Source organism: Sylvia atricapilla, chromosome 19 (assembly GCF_009819655.1).
Source record: "Sylvia atricapilla isolate bSylAtr1 chromosome 19, bSylAtr1.pri, whole genome shotgun sequence".
Taxonomy (NCBI): Eukaryota; Metazoa; Chordata; class Aves; order Passeriformes; family Sylviidae; genus Sylvia; species Sylvia atricapilla.
Genome location: NC_089158.1, coordinates 9,062,652 through 9,083,850, shown reverse-complemented (window position 1 = coordinate 9,083,850; position 21,199 = coordinate 9,062,652). Strand labels below are relative to the sequence as shown.

At 47.1% G+C, this 21,199-nt stretch overlaps 1 protein-coding gene across 2 annotated transcripts; it reads right to left on the bottom strand.

Moving 5' to 3' along the window:
- Window positions 1–831: 831 nt before the first annotated feature.
- Window positions 832–18,845, bottom strand: UBAC1 (UBA domain containing 1). 2 transcript variants are annotated; one of them, XM_066332906.1, is made up of 10 exons: window positions 18,446–18,845; window positions 14,587–14,707; window positions 14,295–14,368; window positions 13,456–13,563; window positions 12,778–12,895; window positions 12,013–12,121; window positions 10,628–10,859; window positions 9,333–9,419; window positions 8,514–8,652; window positions 832–6,260 (listed from the first exon to the last, which is right to left on the bottom strand). In XM_066332906.1, exons 1-10 carry the CDS (start codon window positions 18,581–18,583, stop codon window positions 6,145–6,147), a joined length of 1,242 nt encoding a protein of 413 aa, XP_066189003.1. In that variant the 5' UTR covers window positions 18,584–18,845; the 3' UTR covers window positions 832–6,144. The 2 variants fall into 2 exon arrangements, with proteins under 2 accessions (XP_066189003.1, XP_066189004.1); XM_066332907.1 differs by having other exon boundaries at window positions 12,778–12,880; window positions 18,446–18,844.
- Between the last annotated feature and the right edge of the window lie 2,354 nt (window positions 18,846–21,199).

Genomic DNA, 21,199 nt, shown 5'->3' with positions numbered 1-21,199 from the left:
TGAGTTAGGGCCTGACACCAAACCCACCTGCATTTAACACCACCACATTTACCAACATGATCTGAGCAAGCAGCATTTTGATGTCTCACACTCTAATCCTCCATCTCTCAGGGGACACAATGGGAATCACTCTGAACTCCTCAGCAGTTGCTGTAGCTGCTAAACAAACAGGCTGCTGGCAGGTTCCTTGCCCTGAACATGGAAGAAAATGCTAATTAATTAAAAAACCCGACCGCCAAAAAAACCCCAAATGATCTCTACAGATTCTCTCTCCTTTACAGCAATGAGCTCACACTTTTACACCATCATCAGTTGCCTCCAAGGCATCCACAGAGGCAGCCAAGGTTTGGAAGTGCTTCCCAGATTTCCCACAGCAGCGCTGGCACCACGACAGCCAGATGGGAATTTTGGTTACATCACGTGCAAGTGGCTGCATCCCACCAGCTGCTGCTTGCTGGAGCAGTTTTCCTTAATGAGGGTTCCCTTGTTGGGAAAGAAAAGACTTCAATTTGTCAGTCAACAGCTGTCAAGATAAATCCATCCTCAACGGCATTGCAACATCCCAGGGGATCGCCAGATCGTGTCTCACAAAGCCCTTGCAATGGATCTCCCCAAGTGAATTTCCCCCAATTTTTCCTGAAAAACAGAGAAATAACTTCCAGGTGCAAAACCAGCAGCTGAACCAGGATTTCCTGCACAAACTCTGTATGATCAGTTCTCATATCACTTTCTTGAGAAACAATTCCAGCAACCTGCAGGAACGAGGAACACCGAATAAAGCGGACCCATAAACCTTTGCTGCTCCTGCAAATGACTGTTCCGAACACCTCGTAATAAATCAAAAAACTTTATTTTGAAGATATATTATAAATGTACAGCACACACAACATCAGTGTCTGGGGTTATGTGTGAGCAGGTTTAAAGCCTCAGCATTCATTCCAGCCCCAGCCGTGGGTTCCACGTCTCCACACGAAACAATTCCAGCCTGAACAGGTCCAGCTTTGCCAACACCTCCCTGACTTCCAGGAATATATTTCAGAACACAACAGCAACTGCTTAAAATGCTCACAAATTAGCAGCATTCCTCGCTTTTGGCCTGGGGGATTTCTGCAGGGAGCAAATCCTGCTGGTTTTCCTGCTCAGGGAGAGGTCAGCGACCCACGCGAGCGTGGCCAGAACAAATCCCAAATCCCACAGGCTCAGGGACGTCTGCCCTAGTTTAAGCTTCAGAAAAGTAATGTTACACCTTAGGAAGAGCTGTGCATGCCACACACCGGCATCAGAGCCAGATCAGAGTTATCCTACGTGGTACCTAATTGTTGTATACACAGGTGAAATGAAAAAATGTGAAGTCAGTACCTTGTGATGTGATTTTACTGGTGCTGCCTCGTGGGAAGTGCTCGGGTAGCAAATCACACTCGTGTACAGTTCATTAAGCCATGATAAAAATATGCAAATTAAAAATCTCTACAGGCCTCTGTTACCTGCTGCAACAGAGACACTTGGGTTTGTGGGGCTTCGTTTAAAACGTGATCCAATTTCCTCCCTCTCCCCAGAGCCCGATATAAAATATATCCAAATTCAGTAAGAATTTAATGCATTTACATTTACTGAAGTTCACATGCTGCAAACAGGATCTGCATTGAAGATCTTCAAATCTAGGGCAAGAGGTCCTTTAAAAAGTCCCCTTTTGCTACACCTGGATGTGGGGATGGAGGCGAGAACCACCATGAGAACATTCACGTGGATGTAACACCCCGTGCAGGGAGGTGGGGAATTGCCCCCCACTGCCCTGCCACAGCCAGCACAAATCCTTCTGAGCAGGAATTGTCCCAGAGAGGGGCATCCAGGCAGGATCTCCAGCCCCAAAGCTCCAGGACTCTCAGCAGGATGGAAACAGCAGCTGGAAGCGCCGCTGTTCTGTTCATTAATAAAAATGGGTCTTATTATTCAGAGTAGAAAACCAGGGCGGTTACTTTGGATGAAACACTGGCTACCCTGTGCACAAACCTTTGGGAAAATTGCCACTGGAGCAGAGATCACAGTGACCTGTGACTCTTCCACAGGCAATGTTTGCTGACAGTGTTGCTATACATTCGTTTGGTGCGATGCTTATTTTGGTGTGAATGCCTAAAAAAAAAAAAGGTAATTTTAACAGTCCTAACTAAAAAGGATTTCAATAATCACTAAAGAGTTGCTCGGATATGAAAATCAATCTCTGAAATGCGAGTTTAGTTCCAGGAGATGAGGAAAGAAGGGTAGGAGGGGGTCAAGGTTTGAGTCAGGTCTTTGACAGGGACTGCCAAGAAGCAGCCAAGAGCTGGAGGTCTTGGAATTCGTGCAGGAGAGAACCTCACACCTTCCCAGAGGAGGAATGCCCTGATGGCTGCTTTGGGAACTGTGCAAACCCATTTTTTAGCTGCAGGGACAACACAAACGTCCTTGAAACGCTGCAAAGCCCAGCGGGGTCACCCCGTGTGACCATTCCCATGGAGGGACGCAGCAATCCTAAGGGAACACTCCTGTCCCTGCTCACCAGGAGAGGAGGAGTGGCAGATTCTTTGGGCTGGAGCAGGGAGAGAGGTTCAGCAGGAGGGTTACACTAGCTCAGGCTCACAGGTCAGGACAATCAAGGTCCAAGCTGTAAAGCAGCCACTGGCCTTTTTTCCAAATACATCCCTTTAAATGCATCCCCCTAAAAAGAGTATAAATACGAAGCCCTGAGAACAAACTTCCCTAGAGTACATTGCCATTAAAAATATCAGTGTTTGGATGACAAAATGTTAAGTTAGATATATTTCAATAAATAGCTGGCTACTTGCAAGAGGCCTGCAACATCAAAAGGTACAAGATTGTCTGGCTACCAATGGGGCAAAGAACAGGAACTGTAAGAATCACACTATTAGTCACCTACCACCCCATCCTGTTCCTGCTCCATCTCACAGGCTTCCAAATACTCCCCTGACCATGTTAAGAGAAAATTAACTCTGACAGGTCTGTGCTAGTTTGAACTTGAACACTCGAGGTGTTCAGCAAGCACAGGACCTGAGCCTGCAAATCCTCACTGCTGGGAGCAGTTTTTCCTCACAATCCCGCTGGTTTTATTGAACAAAAATCTCTCCCATGTGTTCAGGGATCTCTCTCTGACCCTCAGAGCAGATCCCCCAGTCCTGCACCCAGGGGCAGGACAATTCCTCACCAGGAAAAGCCACACACATTCCTTGTGCCCCACAGCTGCATGCTCTGGCTCCAGAGTGGTGACATCTCTGTTTTTGCAGGTTTTCTAAAAACTGGGCCAATCTCTGCCTTTTCAAGCACAGTGGACTCAACTTCCCTCTGCATTTTCTGGGATGAAGCAGCAATCCCACCCCTGGGGTGATGGGACACAGCCCCTGGTGTAATTCATACCCCAGCACCACTCATGTCTTGATCAATTCCTTCAACCTCAGGGGAGGTTTTGGTGGGTTTAAATCAACTCCTGTGCTTGCTGCAAACACCACACCTCCTCAATTCTGATCTCCTTCAGCTTTTGGCAACTGCAAACTTCAGTTCTCACAGGCCAAGCAGGGCTCTGTTAAAGCCATCTCAAGCAACACCTCAGCTGTGGAAGTGTTGAGCTCTGGAATAACAAAATCCAGAAATAACCATATCTTCTCAAGCCTCCCAGCATCCTAAAATGCAGAATCCTTTTACCCCTGTAGTCTCCTAACTGCTGCAGCTGAACCTGGCCATTCTCACCTTCTATCACACGAGGATAATTTGTTTTACTGATGCTTTTCCTCACACTTTATAACCAGTTCAGTGGCGTTCCAAAGGAGGCAGCTCTGAGCACTTTTATCCCTCAGAGCTGCACAGTCCAACCACGGACTCCTGAAACCAAACCCAGCATTTCCCAAGCCTTTACATTCTTCAAGGGCCACAACTGCACCAAAGGATCTGTTTGCTAAGTCTGAACCTCTCCTTATCCACTCAGAAGCCAAAAAACCTCCCACCAAACTACAGGGTAGTTTCTCCCAACTTTGCCTTCTAAAAACACTCATTAAAAGGAAAATTAACCAGATCCTGACTGTAGAGAAGGAAATTTCTCTCTAACATTTAAGAGCTTCAAGTAAAAGAGTCTTCTGGTATTAACAGGCCAAAAGCTTCAGGGGTAAGCAAAAAAAAAAAAAAAAAAAAGGATTAAATATTCAAAACCTTTTATAAGACCACAATATTCAGTCACAGCCACTCTTGAGTAGCTGTGCTGAGCTCACTGGGGAGCAGGATCAGGCTCCTGGACAAGGTTATAATTTCATGTTGTCAGTCTATTCTTAGCAAGAGCCCACAAAAATGGTTTTACTGTCCAATTTGAACAGAGGAAGCATCTCTATAAAGCTTAGAAATTCTAAATGTAGAAGTAAATATTTCAGCAATCATCAACTGTAAAGCTTAATATGAAATTAGAAAATAAAATAAAAAAAACCTAAAAAGAATCCTGGGATAGTAAGACAAGATAAAATCTCAGGCTGTTTTGATTTCCCCACCCTTCATATTAATTATGAGAAATTGGCAACTTCAGTGCCTCAGCTGCATAACAGCACAGAGCAGATGCCAAGGTCAGGCCAAAACTTGTTGTAGGGTTTCGGGTTGCATCTTGCTGCACTTTTGCTGGAAAAAAACCCTCCAACTGCACATAAATCCCTCCCACACCTCAGAGGTGACTTGCAGAGCTGCTCAGGAGCTCCCTGTTTGACAGGACACCTTTGTGCTGTTTAAGGACAGGCTCTCCACCTGGTTTTTTCTGCAAGATTTGCCTTTTCTGCCTTTCCTTGCAGGGCTGTGAAGCACAAGGCATTGCAGGGATGATGACAGATGTCAATCATGTTTCACTAAGTTGAAAATAGAAAAAACCCCTTTTTTTAGCAGCCTGCTAAAAAAGTAACACCTGCAGAGCCCAGTCATAAACACCAGCTGGATATTCACAGTGAGTTCTGTACTTAATAGCTCAGAATTCCTCTCTGAAATCTCAAGTTAATCTGGCAAAATAGGAAAGACCCAGCCTGACATTCCTGGTATGACCATGGTAAAAATAAGTATAAAGAAAACCCATTTCTAACTCAAAGACAGCAATTTCAAGCATGCTTTAAATACCTTAAACAAGATAAAAACCTGTGTGGTTCTGCTGCTTTACAGAACACCAGCTACACCCCCATGCAATTCAGCTGCTTTCTCTTTTTGTTGTAAACAGAATAAAATCCCAACAAACCCCTTGCCAAAAGTGTGCACATAAAAATGGAGAAAAAAAAAAACCCAATATGTGAACATATCCCTCCTTGCAGTGGAATATGGCAGAGTGTGAGCTTAGGAATTGCAGCCACTTGGGAATCCAAGTCTTGATGTGGTGAATTCTGTGGTGAAAGAGATCCTGCACCTTTATGGTACCTGACAGAGGAGCTCCTGCAAGTACAACCCCAGTGGGACTGCAACAACACTAACGCAGCAAATAAATAGGAAAAAGTAACGCTATTTATTAGAATTCCATCTCTGAATGATTCTGCTTAAATTAGAATGCCAGATAAAGGAGCTTGGATAGAAATGTGCTTGCTCTCCCAAGATTTGGGCTTTTAAAAAACATTTCCTAAGAATCAAAAATTTATTTTTTTTTCTTTAAAAAGCAGTTTTGCAATTTGATAAAAGCCATAAATTAATACTGTATGGAGATGATTCATATCCTATGCTAGTGGTCAGTGACCTTTTGTAAACACCAGCCAGATCCTAGCAAAACTGGCCAGAAAACTGTCACAGGCCTTTTGAACGAGCAATATTTCTTTCCCACAATCAGAATCTTAAGTGTTTCCACAAAACCTTTTTCCTATTTTTTTTTGTTGTTTTTTTTTTTACATATATACTTTATTTTAAACCTAATACCTGAAAACATAAATCCTCAAACCTCTTCCACTAACACTAAAATCCACAAGGCAACTCACTCCTGTTGGCCGTTAACTACGAACGCTCTCGTGGTGAGAGACCTCCTCCAGCCAGGATCTTCCCTCCTTCCCTCCCTTCCTTCCTTCCACCCCTTCCCAACCATCCAGGCACCCTCCTGGGGAGGTGGAGAGGGAGTGAGGGGCAGGGGGAAGTGGCACAGTGCACTGGCAGCTCCCTCTACGTGCGATTCAGCGTCTGGAAGATTCGGGAGATCTGTAACATCACCGGCCCCGTTTCGGGATCGTTCATCCACTGAGTGCTGTTCAAGGGGTTTTCAAGCATATCCTCGAAGGCTGCAAAAAAACAGGGATTGTAAGTGTTAGTCCTTCAATGTTTGGGAGGTTTTAGGAGCTGAGAGATAGCTATGGCTCAAAGGGAGTGCCCAGAAATGGTGGGGATGCACATTGTGCATTCCCAAGGGTCCACAGCCTGGGATGATGCTACAGGCTCTGTGCTTTCCTCCTTTCTCAGCACTAAATTCACTGCAGACAGTGATTAAATACTCAGCCTGGATTAAAGGCCAGCCCACAAAACCTCAAGGACATGGGGTTGAAAAGGTAAAGCCTTAACAAATGTGCCAGGCCTCGGTCTCCAAGATCATGGCATGAAATTTATCCATTCCTGAACACTCTCCTGCAGCTCCACTCAAAGCTTTTCCTACATCCCAGCCTGGATTTCTTACACCCATCTCCTTTTCCTCCCTGACAGTTCATGGAAAGCACAGTCACCCTCTGCCTGTTCCGTGTGCTGTCTTTTGGCTGCCCATGGATCCTCTGGAGAGGAAATCAAGCCAGCAGAAGCAGCAGCAGATGTGCCAAAGGCTGCACAGAGCCAGCACAAGTGTAGCCCCTTAAGCCTCAAAATCTCAGCACATTTATATTTTAATAGAGGCTCCTGAGGCCACCAGGGAAGCAGCAGCATCTTGTTCCTCCTTCCTGGTGTCTGGAGAGTCAGGGATGTCAGGGAGGCAGAAGGGGAAAGGTTTGGTGTGCAGAAAAATTACCTCAATTTCTGAGCAGGCACAGCGGTCCAAACATTGAATTAATATTCTCTCTTTACAATAAGCTTAGCTGTTTGTTTGCCTTTTCATTGTTTTCTTTTACTGTTTCTAGTTTTGACTCTTTTAGTCATGATGAAGGAACCAGACAGCAAGAGCTGAGCTGCAAATCTGCCAGAGGAATGGGCCAGGCACTGATTCAAGCCCTCTGACAGCCACTGAGCTGGGCTCCTGGACATTTGGAGCCAGTCATCACAGAATGGGACAAAAAAAGCAGCTGCACAGTCACCAAAATGTCAGTGGCTCAAGGTCAGGGTTAATTTTCCCAGGAGTGTCAGTGCACAAAGCTCAAGTGCCATTAGTGGGAGCTGGAAGTGCCCAGCACCTCTGAAAGGCTCCTCATTAATACCTTGCTCAAGGTCATGCAACTTGCCTCCAGGAAAGCCCAAAATAAAATCCAGAACTCCCCTTTCAACACTTGAACTATTTTCTTTAACACAGACTCACAAGCTTAAAACTAAAGATTTATCGATATTCTGTGAGGAACTCATTAAATGCAAACCCTCATTATTAAAACCTGTGACATAAGCAATTTGCAGATGTATCATTAGGAATATATTCTCTGATGTTCATCCAAGCTCCACAAGCTCCTAGAATGGCATTTCATTTTCTATTTATATTCTGAGCTGCAGTGTGGAACCCCTGTTGGAAATGAAGAGACCATTTGTTCAGGAACCAAGAGTGGGAAGGTTCTGCTCTTGAATTATTTAAAGGCTTGCAAACTCTCCTAATTACATTTAAAGTAGTATTTTTAAAGCTCCCTTGAATGAGCTGTGCACACAGCCTCTATTTAAAAGCATTGCTTCAAATAAGTTTTGAGGCCAAAGATTAAATGCAAAACTTTTTATATCTACATGACAGAGCCAGTCATTGTTCTGTGTTGTCAAAAAGAGCAATTCCTCAGGGATTTGAGGCTCTGTCAGGCTCCTCAGCTGGACACACGCTGTGCTCACAGCCTTTCTGTCCCTGAGCACACAGACTTTACCACAGAGCTCAAACCCAGGCAAGAGGAAGGGTGTTTTCCCATTTTATCCCCATTTTGACAGGCAAAGCCTCAGCTCAGCCTTCTTGTTTGGATACCTTTCCACAAGTTCCCTTCTGTCTCAGTGAGCAGGCCTCACACACAGGGAGCTGCACAGCAGGAGACAGCCTTGTTTTCTCTGGGAAATAATCAGAGTTTTACACAGACATTCCTGATTTTTCCCCTCGTGGCCAAAGGGAGCACACAAAAGGTCTCCTAAATCCACAAAACCATTGCAGCCAGCAGCTATTAAAGGTTTGAGTCCAGCAAGTGTAATCCTGGGGAATTAGAATCATTCCAAGGCCTGCTCTGGCTTCAGCTGAGCTGCAGGATGAAGCAAACAGACAGCAGAGCTGCTGCAAGTGAGGAAAAGGCTGCAGAGCTGCCTCAGTTCCCCAAGGGGGGCTGCCATCACCATCTCTCCTCTGATTTCCTGGCAAATCCAGCAGGAACCCACACAGGACTTACCTAGTAGAGTTTTAGGGTTGGTGAGCCCTAATTGTACCACTGGGTTTTCTAAGATGGCTTGGAAGAGAGGGCTGTTGGTGTCAATGCCCTTATCTAAGTCCTCTGGAGAAGGTTTTCTGTCTCCCAGCAGCCACTCACACTGAAAGAAATCAGCAGGAACACCAGATTTCATTAGAACCAAAGCGTCTCTACTTGAAAGTTTTGCTAATGTGGCATTTTAAAAATACTTTTCCCTCTCCCAATTAAAGCCTGAGCTGTACGTTTCTTTTCACATACTCATTTGTACCATCCAACTCAATATCCTCTCTCCAACAGTAGCCAGCACTGGATACTGAAGAGAGGGTTCCCTGGCTGTCAGCTGTGTCCACCAATTTTTCCTTAATATATAGCAGAGGACTCATTAATCTTGGGAAAACTTCCTGTTTTCTGATTCCAGAAACTGTGGAAGCATTGCTGCTAAATGGTAATTTACACACTGTATGGCCTGGATTTGTCCTGGATCATTTATTCCTGTCCTAAACCAGTGCATATCCTTGGGAACACCTTCTCCTTTCTCATGACAGGACAATCTCTTTCCCAGACTGTGCTGAGGGAGTTTCTCAAAAGCTTTTTGAAAACCCAGCCTCACAGATCCCAGGCTCCTCTGAGGAGCCCAAACCCTTTGCAGTCATTCCAGTTGCGTGTCCAATTTCAAGGGGGCACAGAATTTGTGCTCCTGAATCTTCAGCAGTTGACTTTATGACAGATCAGAACATGATGCAGCTGAAGGATGAGAAGCATCAGTGGGACAGACCCTCAGGGCAGGAATGTTGTACTCACAGCTGCGTTTTGCTGGTTGTTGTTCACTCTGAGTGCATCCACCACCTCCTTCTCATCAAATCCCATCTCCATCAGGGCAATGACAGCCTAGAGAAGAAACCCACAGCTTCATAAATGTTACATTTACAACAGAAATTACAGCAGTCAGATCCCTTCACCTTCTGTGCACAGCTTTATGTGAGGTGAAACTGCCTCATTATTTCCATATGCAGAGCACTTAGTAATTTTACTAACAAAGTTTTCAAATATTCTATATCAAAAGTGACTTTATTATGGAAGAAGAAAAAAAATCTTAGGAGTGGAGGAATTTCCTACCCTCAACACTGGAAGCTGAATGCAAGGCAAAGAGCAAATGTACCTGGGGTAAAAGAGAGAAGACAAATGAGGGAAAACCCTAATTTTGGAACTCCTCTTGTGTCACAAAGCTCTTGTTCACATCTCACTGGCAGACCAGCCTTGATGTGCATTTGTGGTTCTGTCCACCCCTTTTAATTTCACTTGCCAGTGAGTGTGATGTATTCAGACAAACATACCCAGGTAATGGTAGGAGAATGTTTCATTGTTTAGAAATTGCACCCACGCCACCAAAGGCATTTGCAGCTCTTCACCCAAATGTCAGAACAGCCAGTTGTAAACCCAAGGTGCCAGATGTCACAGAGCCCCTCCTGCTGTGATCCAGTGGGAGAACAACACATTCCCACTGCAGGTATTGCTGTGCTCTGAAAAAAAGGGCAGCTTCTGTCCTTGCTGCAAGACTTCAATCTGCTGGTGGTACTTTTCCTTGTTCCCTAAAACAGTAATGTTCTTCTGGCCTTTCCACAGAATCATGGAATGGTTTGGGTTGGAAAGGACCTTAGAGATCACCCAGTTCCAACTCCCTATCAGGACCAGGGATGCTTTGCACTAGCCCAGGGTTTTCTGAGCCCCATCCCGCATTTTCTACAGCCAAAAGATCTGCTTCTTTCCTGCCACCCTTCCTTCCCAGGCTGCAGTGAAAACAGCAATGTCAGGGGTCTGGAGCTCCCTTCAGCCCCCTCAGAGAGTTTCCAGGTGCAGAAGTAACAGTGCCTTTCACAGAGGTCCTGCTGTGCCAGACAATAATGCATTCCTGAAGTAAAATCTCTGAATATAAACACTCCCTAAACAGCTCCACTGAAATACTGCCAAGCCAGCACAACACCCATCTAACCCAGAGGTGCCATTTCATTTATTAACTAAACACTCATTTGGATTTCCTGGTGCCTATCAAACCCCCTCCAGCCCCACCAGTTCCCTGGGGGATAAGCAGCACCCACCCGTGGGTCTGGACGAAACTCTCTTTTCCTCCGGATCTTCTTGAAGATTTCCGTCAGCTCATCCTTGGCCTCCTCCCCGCCCTCCTCCGAGCTGGGACCTGCAGCTGCCTCAGCAGAGGAGGCAGCACCTTCAGCTGGGGCTTCTGCAGGAGCCTGACCTGGCAGAGGAGCATCCACAGAAGGGTCATCAGCGTGTTCTATCAACCACTCCATGGCCTGGGTCACCGACATGCTGGAAAACACAGGGGAACACCGCCCATGAGGAATGCTCTGGGTGTGACACCAGAGCTCCACAGGAATTCATTTATTCCCGTGGTGGATCCACCTGCAGGTTAATTGGCACCTGAAAACTCATAAATAAAATTTTGGAGCGAATCTCAGAGTGCTTCAGTTCTCTGGGCATCCACGATTGTCTCTGAATCAGCAAAAAGAGATGCTCCCAGTCCAGCTTGGACCTGCAACCCAGATTTTAAAAGGCATTTCTCAGAGAGTCACCTCACTGTCTGCAGCATCTGCTTTGTTTCCCAAAGAAGCATTGGCTGTTTGCAGCTGTGGACAGGACAAAGCACATTCCAAATCTGCACTGGAGCCACATCTCAGGTGCCAAGAGCTCTGTTCCTCAGGGAGAGGGAGGAGAACACCATGGTGTGACACCACCACTTGCTGTGCAGTGTTCCTGCTCCAGCCAAGGGATCCTCAGAGCTCCCAAACACCTCTTCCCAACAGGTAAAAAGGGAAAAGCAAAGATAACAACAGTCCAAGGAATGTGTGATTCCATTTGGCACACAGGAATGTTCATGGAAGGGAAAGCCTTTGCTTATCTGGCTTTTCTATTACAACATGAAAGGTGCAGGACAGCAAGAGAGAAAGTCTTCCTGAGATGCTGGAAAAGTGTGACTGGAATATGTTGTGGACTCTGTCACCAAGCATGGCCTAACAAACTCCTCTGAGGAGTGAGGCAGTACAGCAGGCTGCTCCTGGGGCATGAGAAGAACTACATAACCTCCTATTTCACTGCAGCTGCTCTCTGGACTTCACAATACCCTTGGAATTTTTAAAACATCAGCACAAAGTGTATTTCTACAGAAAGGCCAAGGGCAGATGGGCTAAGTTTGCCCTTTCCTCTGTAAAATCTGACTTTGAAAGCTGAAGAAAAAGTGAGTTTGATACTTGGAAACAGTGGCAGCCCTGTGACCCAGAGACCTTGCAGAGCACATCCAGCCCTGATCCCCGTTCCCTGTGCCACCTGCACTGTGCCTGAGGCAGCACTTCTCGGAGTTCTTTCTCCAACCTCGACTGAGGCGACCCATAAAAGGAGACCAAAAAGATGCAAATGTGTGTTAAAGCAGGAGCAGTAAGTGGCAGGCAGGGGCTGGAACACTCACTGGTTCAGGCGGAGGGCTTTGACAGCTCTGCTCTCTGGGAAGCCCATCTCGGTGAGCTGGCGCAGCGCGATCTCGTCCACCCTGTCCTCCTCATCCTCGTCCAGCATGGCTGCACACACACAAACAAAAACACAGCTCACATTCACCCCAGGCTCACATAAAACCCCTGTGTCAATGGAATGGCATGTGTTAAGTTCAACCCTCATTCTCTCTCCCATCCCTCCTTTTGTTTCTGCCCCCAGTTTGCCGCCTCATCATGTAATTTGCTGCCCTCAGCTCTGCTCGGGCTCAGATTGATTCTTCCAGGACAAAGACTTTGTCCAGATGTGTTCAAGATCTCAAACAAAAGGCCACTAACTCTCACGTGACCACGGGATACCCACACAATTAAATATATGAGATTCACTGAAGATCTGTTCAGCATTTCTCTAGAAATTAAGTTGGATCTGGCCATAGCAGATCTCAAGGATGAGCATTTCCCACCAACACCATTAACAGCCACCATTTCTCCTCATTTTACTACACCCTTGTGAATTTTCAACTATTCCTTACCATCCCTACTAATAATTTTTAAATGGAACTTCTCACCCATCCCAAAGGGACCTTTTATATCCGTGACCTTTATCCACAAGGTGAAACTCTTGCCACGAAGTTTTCAGCAGCTTTGCTGCCACATCAGTGTCTGAACTTCGCTCTGAGCCCATTCCTACACTCCAAAACCAAATTCCCAGGATTGAACTAGCAACTCCAAAGATATGTTCATACCATTTGCCTTCTTAAATAGTTCAACTGCATCAGGGTTCAGTGCTAGCAATTTCTGTGCAACTTCTATGAGAGACACTAAAATCTTCCGGAGCTCTGTCTGGAACTGCAAGAAAGGAAACTGTCAAAGCATTTAGACATGAAGTTACCAGCCATCAGTGAATTTTAATGTATCTATTGTTAGTAACACAGCAGCAGCCTGGCCCTCTGTACACAAAGTTGCTTTATTAGGGCTTTATTTTCATTGTTTAGTCTCTCAGGAGGTCTGGGACCTTCCTGTGAAGTGTTACATGGAAGCAAAAGCTCCTGGGCAGAAACGTCCTTTTATTTCTGCCACACCCCAAGGGCTGTGGTCAGGGAAAGGAAATAAATCCCAGGAAACTCCTGAATTATTTAAGACTGAAGAAATAAAACCCCATAACTTCACATTTGTCAGATCTTGAATATGCTCTGAGGCTTTTTCCAAGCACAAACAGCACATTTTAAACTGTCACTTAGGACAATATTTTATAGTCACTAAACACCACGAGCTGCGTCTAAACCATAAGCTATTTAACACACATTACAGACATCTGAATTTCTCTTTTAGAGGCAAGAGAACTGCAGAGAAAACTTAATTCAAACATCTCCAACAGCCTGTTTGGGTGCTGGTGTGTGAGCTGAAACAGATGCAGGACTTACATCCCTCATGTTGTGGTGGGTGACGGTGCGGTCCACGCTGCGGGCAGGCAGGTTGGCAGTGGCTTTGAGGATGGCATCCTTGTCAGGAGCCTTCTGCTCCTGCTTCCTCTGCAGGGAAGGGAACAGGAGCAGGTTTCATAACCCATTAGGCACAGAGAATACAGCACAGAGTTTGATATCCCTCGCCAAGCAGTGCTCTGTCACTTGTAATGGCATGGATTAACAGCTCCAGGGTCATCCTGCAATTACAGAGCTCAGCTGGGCTGTTGGGCTGCCCCACCTTCAGTCCTCACATCCAAACATGCAGGGAAATTCCAGCATAAAGAGGGACAGTGATGTATCCCAGAGAACTTGGAGGCCTCTGAGTTTATGTGCTACATCAATGTGTATAAACACCATCCTGACCCTCAGGAAGGATTCCAATAAAACAAAATAAAACAGTGAGGGGCAACATTCCAGCTCCAGAGGCTGGTTACAGGGTGACAAGCTACACAGAGCTAAAGGCAGAACACAACCTGACAGCAAGCCAACATATTTCTTTGGGTTTTCTAACGAACTAAGGCACTTGCTGAACTGTATTTTAGTTATTAGACATTTGTTCAAAGATTAAATCCATAACATTTTCACAGAGTGTATCTGTGTGTCTTATTTTAAGGCAAACGTTCTCAGAATGACAGCTAAAAATGCCAAATCAGCCTCCTCTAAGTTTGGAAGAAAGAGGAAGCAATTCCTGTAGAATTTAACTGGCAGCATCAGCCTCTCCAAGGAGAGTACATCATCACATTAACCCTTCCTCACCCCATCAATAAATCAGTTAATCCAAAGTGTTTCAGACTCACCTTCTCCTCTGCAACCACATCTGCCATCTTGGGGAGCAGCGTCGGCGCGCGCTTCTTGACCAGCAGCAGCACATCTGTGAGAGAAGGACACTGCCACGGGTTAGAGAGGCTGGGAGAGCACCTCCTGCAGGATACCCCTCCAACTCAACTGCTCCTGGAGGTGATTTTTGTGTTAGTTCCATTTATTTAGCTCCCCGTGTCAAAGCAGAGAGAAAAAGCTTAAAAAATGTTTTGAATCTGCCAGGTGAAACCCAAACTCTTGCTTGACAATCTCGAACCCAGACAATCTCACCTCTGTCCTGAATGTTCTCCTCCAACACTGTTTTGGTGTCTGTCAGCACCTTCTCAGAAGTAGCATGGATCAGCTTATGATGTGTCACAGTTTTGGGATCCTCCAAGCTGCCAGGAACACACTGCAGGAGACAAGAAATACTGCGGATCAGGAGAGAGGAATGAGGCTCCTCGTGAACCATTTGGAACTCAGGATCCTCCCCATACAAACTGTGCATCATTTCCTGGCTTCTCAAGAGCTTCAGCCAGAGCTCAGTGCACATAAAGCATTTTATTAAAGAAAATGAGGTTTGATTTGTGCCCGTGTGAGTGCATTTGTGGCTTCTCAGGACATCTCTCTCATACTAAATTCTGGAAGTCTTGGAGGTTTGGAACAAAGCAAGGATGCTCCAGGACCCACTGCTGTGTTAATTCAGATCACTGAGGTCCTTCATTCTTGGTGAGCAGCAATTGGTTTCACAAAGTAAAAATGCAGATCTACCAAGAGCAGCAGTGCTTTACAGGAGGGAAGGCTGGAATGTTCTCATTTGGAGTGTCCAAACAGGACAAACTCCCTTCTTCACCTCATAATTATTATTTACTCTCAGAGTAAACAAGGAACTGCCAGCAGTGATTTTGGTTTATTTGACCTTAAAGCCTGCAGTTTCTGCACCTTGTTTCAAGCTGAAATAAACAGATTTGGCAGCTGGAGCCCCAACCTGGGTTCCTGCTGAAAGGGCTGAACTAAAGTTCCATTCACAGCTCTTCCTCCCAACCATAAATAATCAGAACACAATGGAATTTTTTTTTGTGTGCTCATTCCCTTACTGCAATTCTAAACAGCATGTCAATTAATTCACCAGGAAATCAGTTCAAATCCTAAAAAAAGAGTGCTCACACAGGCCTTGAGCTGCCTCCTCCTCACACCAGAGTGGCTCCAGATGCTCAGTGAAAGATTTCAGGAACATTATTCCATCAGTGCATCTAGAGGCTTCTAATTTGTGTGAGTGCAAAGAAAAAAAAAAAAAAAAAAAAAAAAAAAAAAAAAAAAAAAAAAAAAGCAAGCAAAGTGCTCGCAATTCCAGCAAGGCAAAATTAGAAATAACAACCTGAAATTGCTGCTGCTGTTCTCACCACAAAACATGACACTCCATACTGACCTTGCCTGCTCTGCTCACAGCAAACACCTTTTAATGACACTTCTACATGTTTCCATCCTGTCTGCAGAGGAGAGTGGTCACCTTTTGTGCAACAGAGCCAGAAATCCCATTAAAATCCCTAATTTTGGTGAAGCATTTGGTGCTGCTCATCACCACCCTCCTGCAAAGGAGACTTTTCAGCCCCTCACCACTTTCCCTGCTGACTCCAACTGATGGAAAGCTCAGCTCCCTGCTGTTTGTCCAGACAAAACACTCTCGATTCCAGCCCCTCACCTGAACCTCTGCGTTTGGTTCTGATGCCTCACCGAGATTGAGGTGAGGATATCTGAGCCCTGCTTTGTCTAACAGGAGCTTCTCAGGAACCTTCCAGCTCATGAAGGGCTGAACCCAGGCCAAAGAACACATTAACAGCTGGGAGCACCTCCTGTAATGGATCTGATAAGGTGCCCAAATTGCCTGGGGACAGCAGTGGAACATCTCTGCAAGCTCAGAACATTCCAGTTCCACATCCTGAGGGAAGGAGGAGCTGAAAAGGGCAGCCTGGGCTGGACACACAGCCCTGTTTCCATTTCCAGATAAAGGAATATGTGGAGACAATCACGTGATAAATGTGGGCAGTAATTGATCATAAAACTAAACAGGTAAAAGTTGAAGCAAAAAAAAAAAAGTTCTGTGGATACCAATTCTTATTTCCCTTTAATAACCACACTTTCACTTTAATAACAACAGCAGAGAATAATGAGGCACTACAGACACCAAAGAGGCTGCTGAGTGAAACACTCGCCTTTATCTTCAGATTTTAAATACCCTGGAGATAGAAAAAGCCACCTGACCAGCAGTGCCTTTACTCATTCTCACCTTTTCTTTTTAATTCTGGAGCTCCCAGCAGGCTGCTCTGCCTAGCAGGGGACAAACATTTGTCACAGGTGCCCGAGCAACTGTTGAAATCCTAAGCCCTGGTGATGCCAAACACCTTTTGCAAAGCATGGAGTCCTGGTAAACCACAGGGCTTTGTTTGTTTTAAAACACGAAAAAGCTTTTTTATTCTTTTCTTTTAATAACAGAAACATTTGGAAATAGGCCTGACACTCTCTCCTATAAAACTTGGGTGGCTTAAACCACCTGTTAAAACAAATGTTTCAGGTAAGGGGAAAAAACCAGTAGGAGAGGTTTATTTCTTTATCTAACTAAAGACCCCAAAACATCAAATTTGGGGGAAATGAAGACATCAAGAGTGGCACTTCAGAGATCAGGCAGCATTTGAAGGTTATGGAGGGAAAAGTGGTCACTTCCCCAGCTGCAACCTGCCACAAACATCTCCCTCTGCTTCCTGAAAGAATGACTTCAGAGACTTTCAGGAACAGAATCATCAGTCTCTTGGAAGAGGTGCCTGCAGAAATTATCTCAAGGTGTTATCAAGATTCAGCAGGAGCCATGATTTTTCCAGCTCTATTTCCCCCCTCCATAAACTATTTATTAGCTGTTATGGAAATCCACCCCAGGATGGAGTTTTTGCACAAAGCAGCAGAGATTGAAATCAAATATCACCCTGAGTTATCAAATTGTCTCTAAACCTGCTCTCTGTCAGTGTCCTCATCCTGTAAAACTCCATCCCTCTCTCCCTGTACTGGAATGTTTCCTAGGCACCTTTATTTCACCCAGGAAATAAAACATTTAACCCTTCAAACGGGAGTTAAGTGGTTACAAATTACAGGGATCTTTTCCTATGGCACAGGTTTTATGTAAAAAAAAAAAAAAAAAAAAAAAAAAGTCTTTGCAAGATTTAAAGGCAACCCCCCCGGCCATTAAATGTGATTTAGTGAACTGTGCTCCCAGAGGGAGGAGTTGAGGCCCCAGCTTTTGCCAGCTCCAGAGTCCCACGTCCCTAAGGAAGAAATGCAGCTGCCAGGCCAGGCTGTGCTGGCCCCAGGCTCCTGGCCATGGGTCACCATGTCACACGCTGCTGCTGTCACTCAGGACAGCCAAAGCCAGCCCAGGGGCTCTGAGAGCACTGACACACTAGAGAGCCTGTGCCCTGCTTTGGGCACGTTTTCCTTTCCACACAGTGAGCCTTTGGCCATCTCCAGCAGGATCTTATTGTTTAAAGCACAGGGAAAAGCGTTAGAAGAGGTTTTATTCCCCCCAAAAGCTCAGTTGTTTCAGTGGCAGCACAGGGTGAGGCTGCACTAAGCTTTTAACAAAACAGGTGATTTCTCCTGCTCAGTTCCTGCCTTCCCTCTTTGTTCAGACACAGGAACACACCAGGTTAGAATCCAGCTCCCACCCACAGTTCACAGGGCAAGGGCAGGAGCTGGGGGCCCCTGACACCGCTGCAAAACACATGCCACACTCTGTGACCAAACGCGACCACGGGATTCCTGCCCAAATCCTCCTTTACCGACACACCAAACTCTCCAAAAGAGGGGTTTACTTCCATATGGAGCACTTTCACGTCATTCGGGGGGCAAAGCAGGCACAGCAAACCAGGACACAAAGCCACCCCTTCACCCGAGCGGGTTTTTTCCCCTCTTTTTAAAGCCATTTACAGGGCGTCGGGGAAAAAAAAAAAAAAAATCAGTTTTCCTCACGGGACAGTTCTGCCTTCCCCCGGACTATTCATTGCAGTCGTTCCCTCTGTCCCTGCTGATCTGCAGCCCCGCAGAGTTTTGGGCGTTCCCGGGGGCTCAGCCCGGTCCCGAGCCGCCGGTCCCCGTTCCTTACGTGCTTCAGGCAGCGCTCCTTGAGCTTCTCCACCGTGGTGTCCTCGGGCACCTCCTCCAGCCACTCGGCGCCTTCCATGGTGCACACATGGAGCCTCAGCACCTTCCCCGCGAAGATCTTCTCCTCCTGCACGAACATCGCCCCCGGTGCCGGTGCCGGTGCCGGTCCCCGCCGCTCCGTCCCCAGCGCCGCCTCAGCAGGCCGCGGGCAGCGCGGCGCGCTCCCGCCCGCCCATGAAGGTGACCCCGCCCGGCCCGGGGGAGCGTAGGCCCGGCCCGGGCGGCGCAGAGATCGCGGCGGTGGCTGTGTCCGGCCCGGCCCTGCCGCTGTCACCGTCGGTGTCACCGCCCGGGGCCCGCCGTCCCTCCGGGGACACGGCGGCGCTCCCGCCGCGGCCGGAAACGGAAATGCCGGGCGCGGCCGGGGCATGCTGGGAGCTGTAGTTCTACATCCTCCGGAAGTGAAGGCATAGAACCTCCCCACACGCCCCTGCGCGGGCAGCCGAGCTTTCCAGTCTTTAATACACCTTTAATAAACCTTCAAGAAACGCTTAACGGCACTCTAATGGCGTTTTAATGACGTTGGAGACCGTTTATCAACGGCTCCTCCGCGCCGCCGTTAACATGGAGTCGCTCCGCTGCATTGTGGGATGGCGGTTTCGCGGCCTCCTCCCGGTGCGCGCTGGGGCCGCGGCGCTGCCCGGTGCACGCCGGGAGTTGTAGTTCCGTGCCGCGGGGCTCGGGGGGTCCCTGTGGAGGCCCGGGGGAGGCTGAGGGGTCGCGGACAGCCCGGGGACACCGGCAGGCAGCGGGGCGATGCTGCTGTCCCCAGCGGGCCGGGCCGGAGCGGCCGGGGGCAGCGGGTGTCCCCTCACCGGCCGTTAGAGGGCGCCCGCGGGCCGCCGCTGCCGTCCTTCCCCCGGGGCTTCGATTCTCCTCTATTTTGTTATCAAAAACTTTTTAACGCGTTATTTAAACCGTGGGATTTCCTACGGCTCGTTCCCGAGCTGCCCGATCGTTCGGGTTCGGGTTTAGTGAGTGTTACGGAGCAAATTTTTCACCACTTTAAAGTAGCTATTTATTGAAATTCAAAGCCATAAATCCGCTCCAGAAGTGGCTCTCCGGCTTTCCAGCTGCAGAGGTGGAGAGGGTGAACTTCTGGCTCCCACAGCCCCTAAAAACATCTGTCCCAGCTGTGTCACATCTGTGCCAGCTGTGTTGGAATTGTGCAAAGCCACCGCAGTCAGCACCAGGATCTGCCTGTGCCCGGCAAAACCAACAAAATTCCCAACACAATCCGCTGAAAAGGGCTGGCCGTGCTCTCTCTGCACACCACGAATTCTCTGGCTTGTTTTCCCACTCTTTCCTGCAGCCTGACACACTGTGGGGTTGTTTTGTGGGTTTTTTTATTAGTGTTAAATACGCCATTAAAGGGGGCTTGAAATGGGGAAAAAAAAAAAAAAAAAAAAAAGAAAAAAAAAAAGAAAAAAAAAAGGTGGTTTTTTTTTTTTTTTTTTTTTTTTTTTTTTTTTTTTTTTTTTTTCTGCAGCTGCTGGGGTTTTATGGATTCATGAAATGGAGTTGTTATTGCTCCAAAACCGAGAGGAATCTGTGGTGTATTCACCCCTGAGAGCGAGCCCTGCAATGTCTGTGCTGCACACTGAGCGTGGAGTTGGTTAAACAGCAGCTGAAACACTCTGGAAGAAATAAATCCTGATGGAATTAGGCCCAGAGACAACAAAGGCCATCAAGTGTTGTGTGAGGGGGAGCTGAGAGCTTTGGGGAGCCAAAACTCCATCCCATCAAAAAACCAGAGTTAATTTGGGGCTGCCAAATGCTGTCACACGAGTCCCCAACCCAGGGCTGTGTGTCCCCAGGTCTTTGCCTTTGCTCCGTACTGCACCAGAAGCTTCCAGAGCTCAAAAGGGACTTTTCTTGTGCCAAGGAATCCCTTTCTGCTGTGCCCGAGCCCCAGAGCCCACGAGAGGGAGCAAATTCCTGCTCTGCCAGCTCTCCTCCAGCAGCAGCAGCTCCCTTTTGGGAAGAATCACGCGATTTTCTCTCCCCAAAACCACGGCCCTGGAGCTCCTGGGCTGGCAGCAGGGGACAGTGGGGTGACCCCAAGTCCTCGTGATGCTCGGTCTGTCCCGGCCACCAAATCCACTCTGAAAACTTCTCTTCCCTGCTGATTCCCGGGGGTTTTGCTCCCTGCAACTTTTCCCTGCTCAACTCTAGGGCTGGCTTCGGGAAGGTGACACTCGGAGCCCCTGGGATTGGGGACAACCAGGATAAGGCTTTGCTGGGAGTTATTTTGAACCAGCCAGGGAGCAGGGAGTGATCTCCCAGCAGGATAAATCCGGTGCTGTGGAGCTCTTGGTGTGCACAGGGCCCTCCACAGCCATAAAGGCGCTCTCAGCAGTCGCTGCTGCAAAAGAGAAGCAATATCTGGAGATGAATCTGGAGAAGAGGCGGGCAGAAGAAAAAAGAGATTTCTGCTTTCTGGCCATCTCTTGCTTTGAAGCAGCGCTTGCCTAACAAAAGTGGAATACTTTATTTCCGTGCTTTGAATGCAGCTCCTGTGTGCTTGATAAAATGAACCCATAAAATTGCAAATACGAGGCAATTTGACTACTGATGGCTAATGCATCATAAGGGCCCAGGGAATGGGAGCGTTTAAAAATACCCCATCTAAACATTGGGCACTGCCTCCTTGCCTTGCTCTACAGCAGAATAAATAAACAATATGTGTCTATTA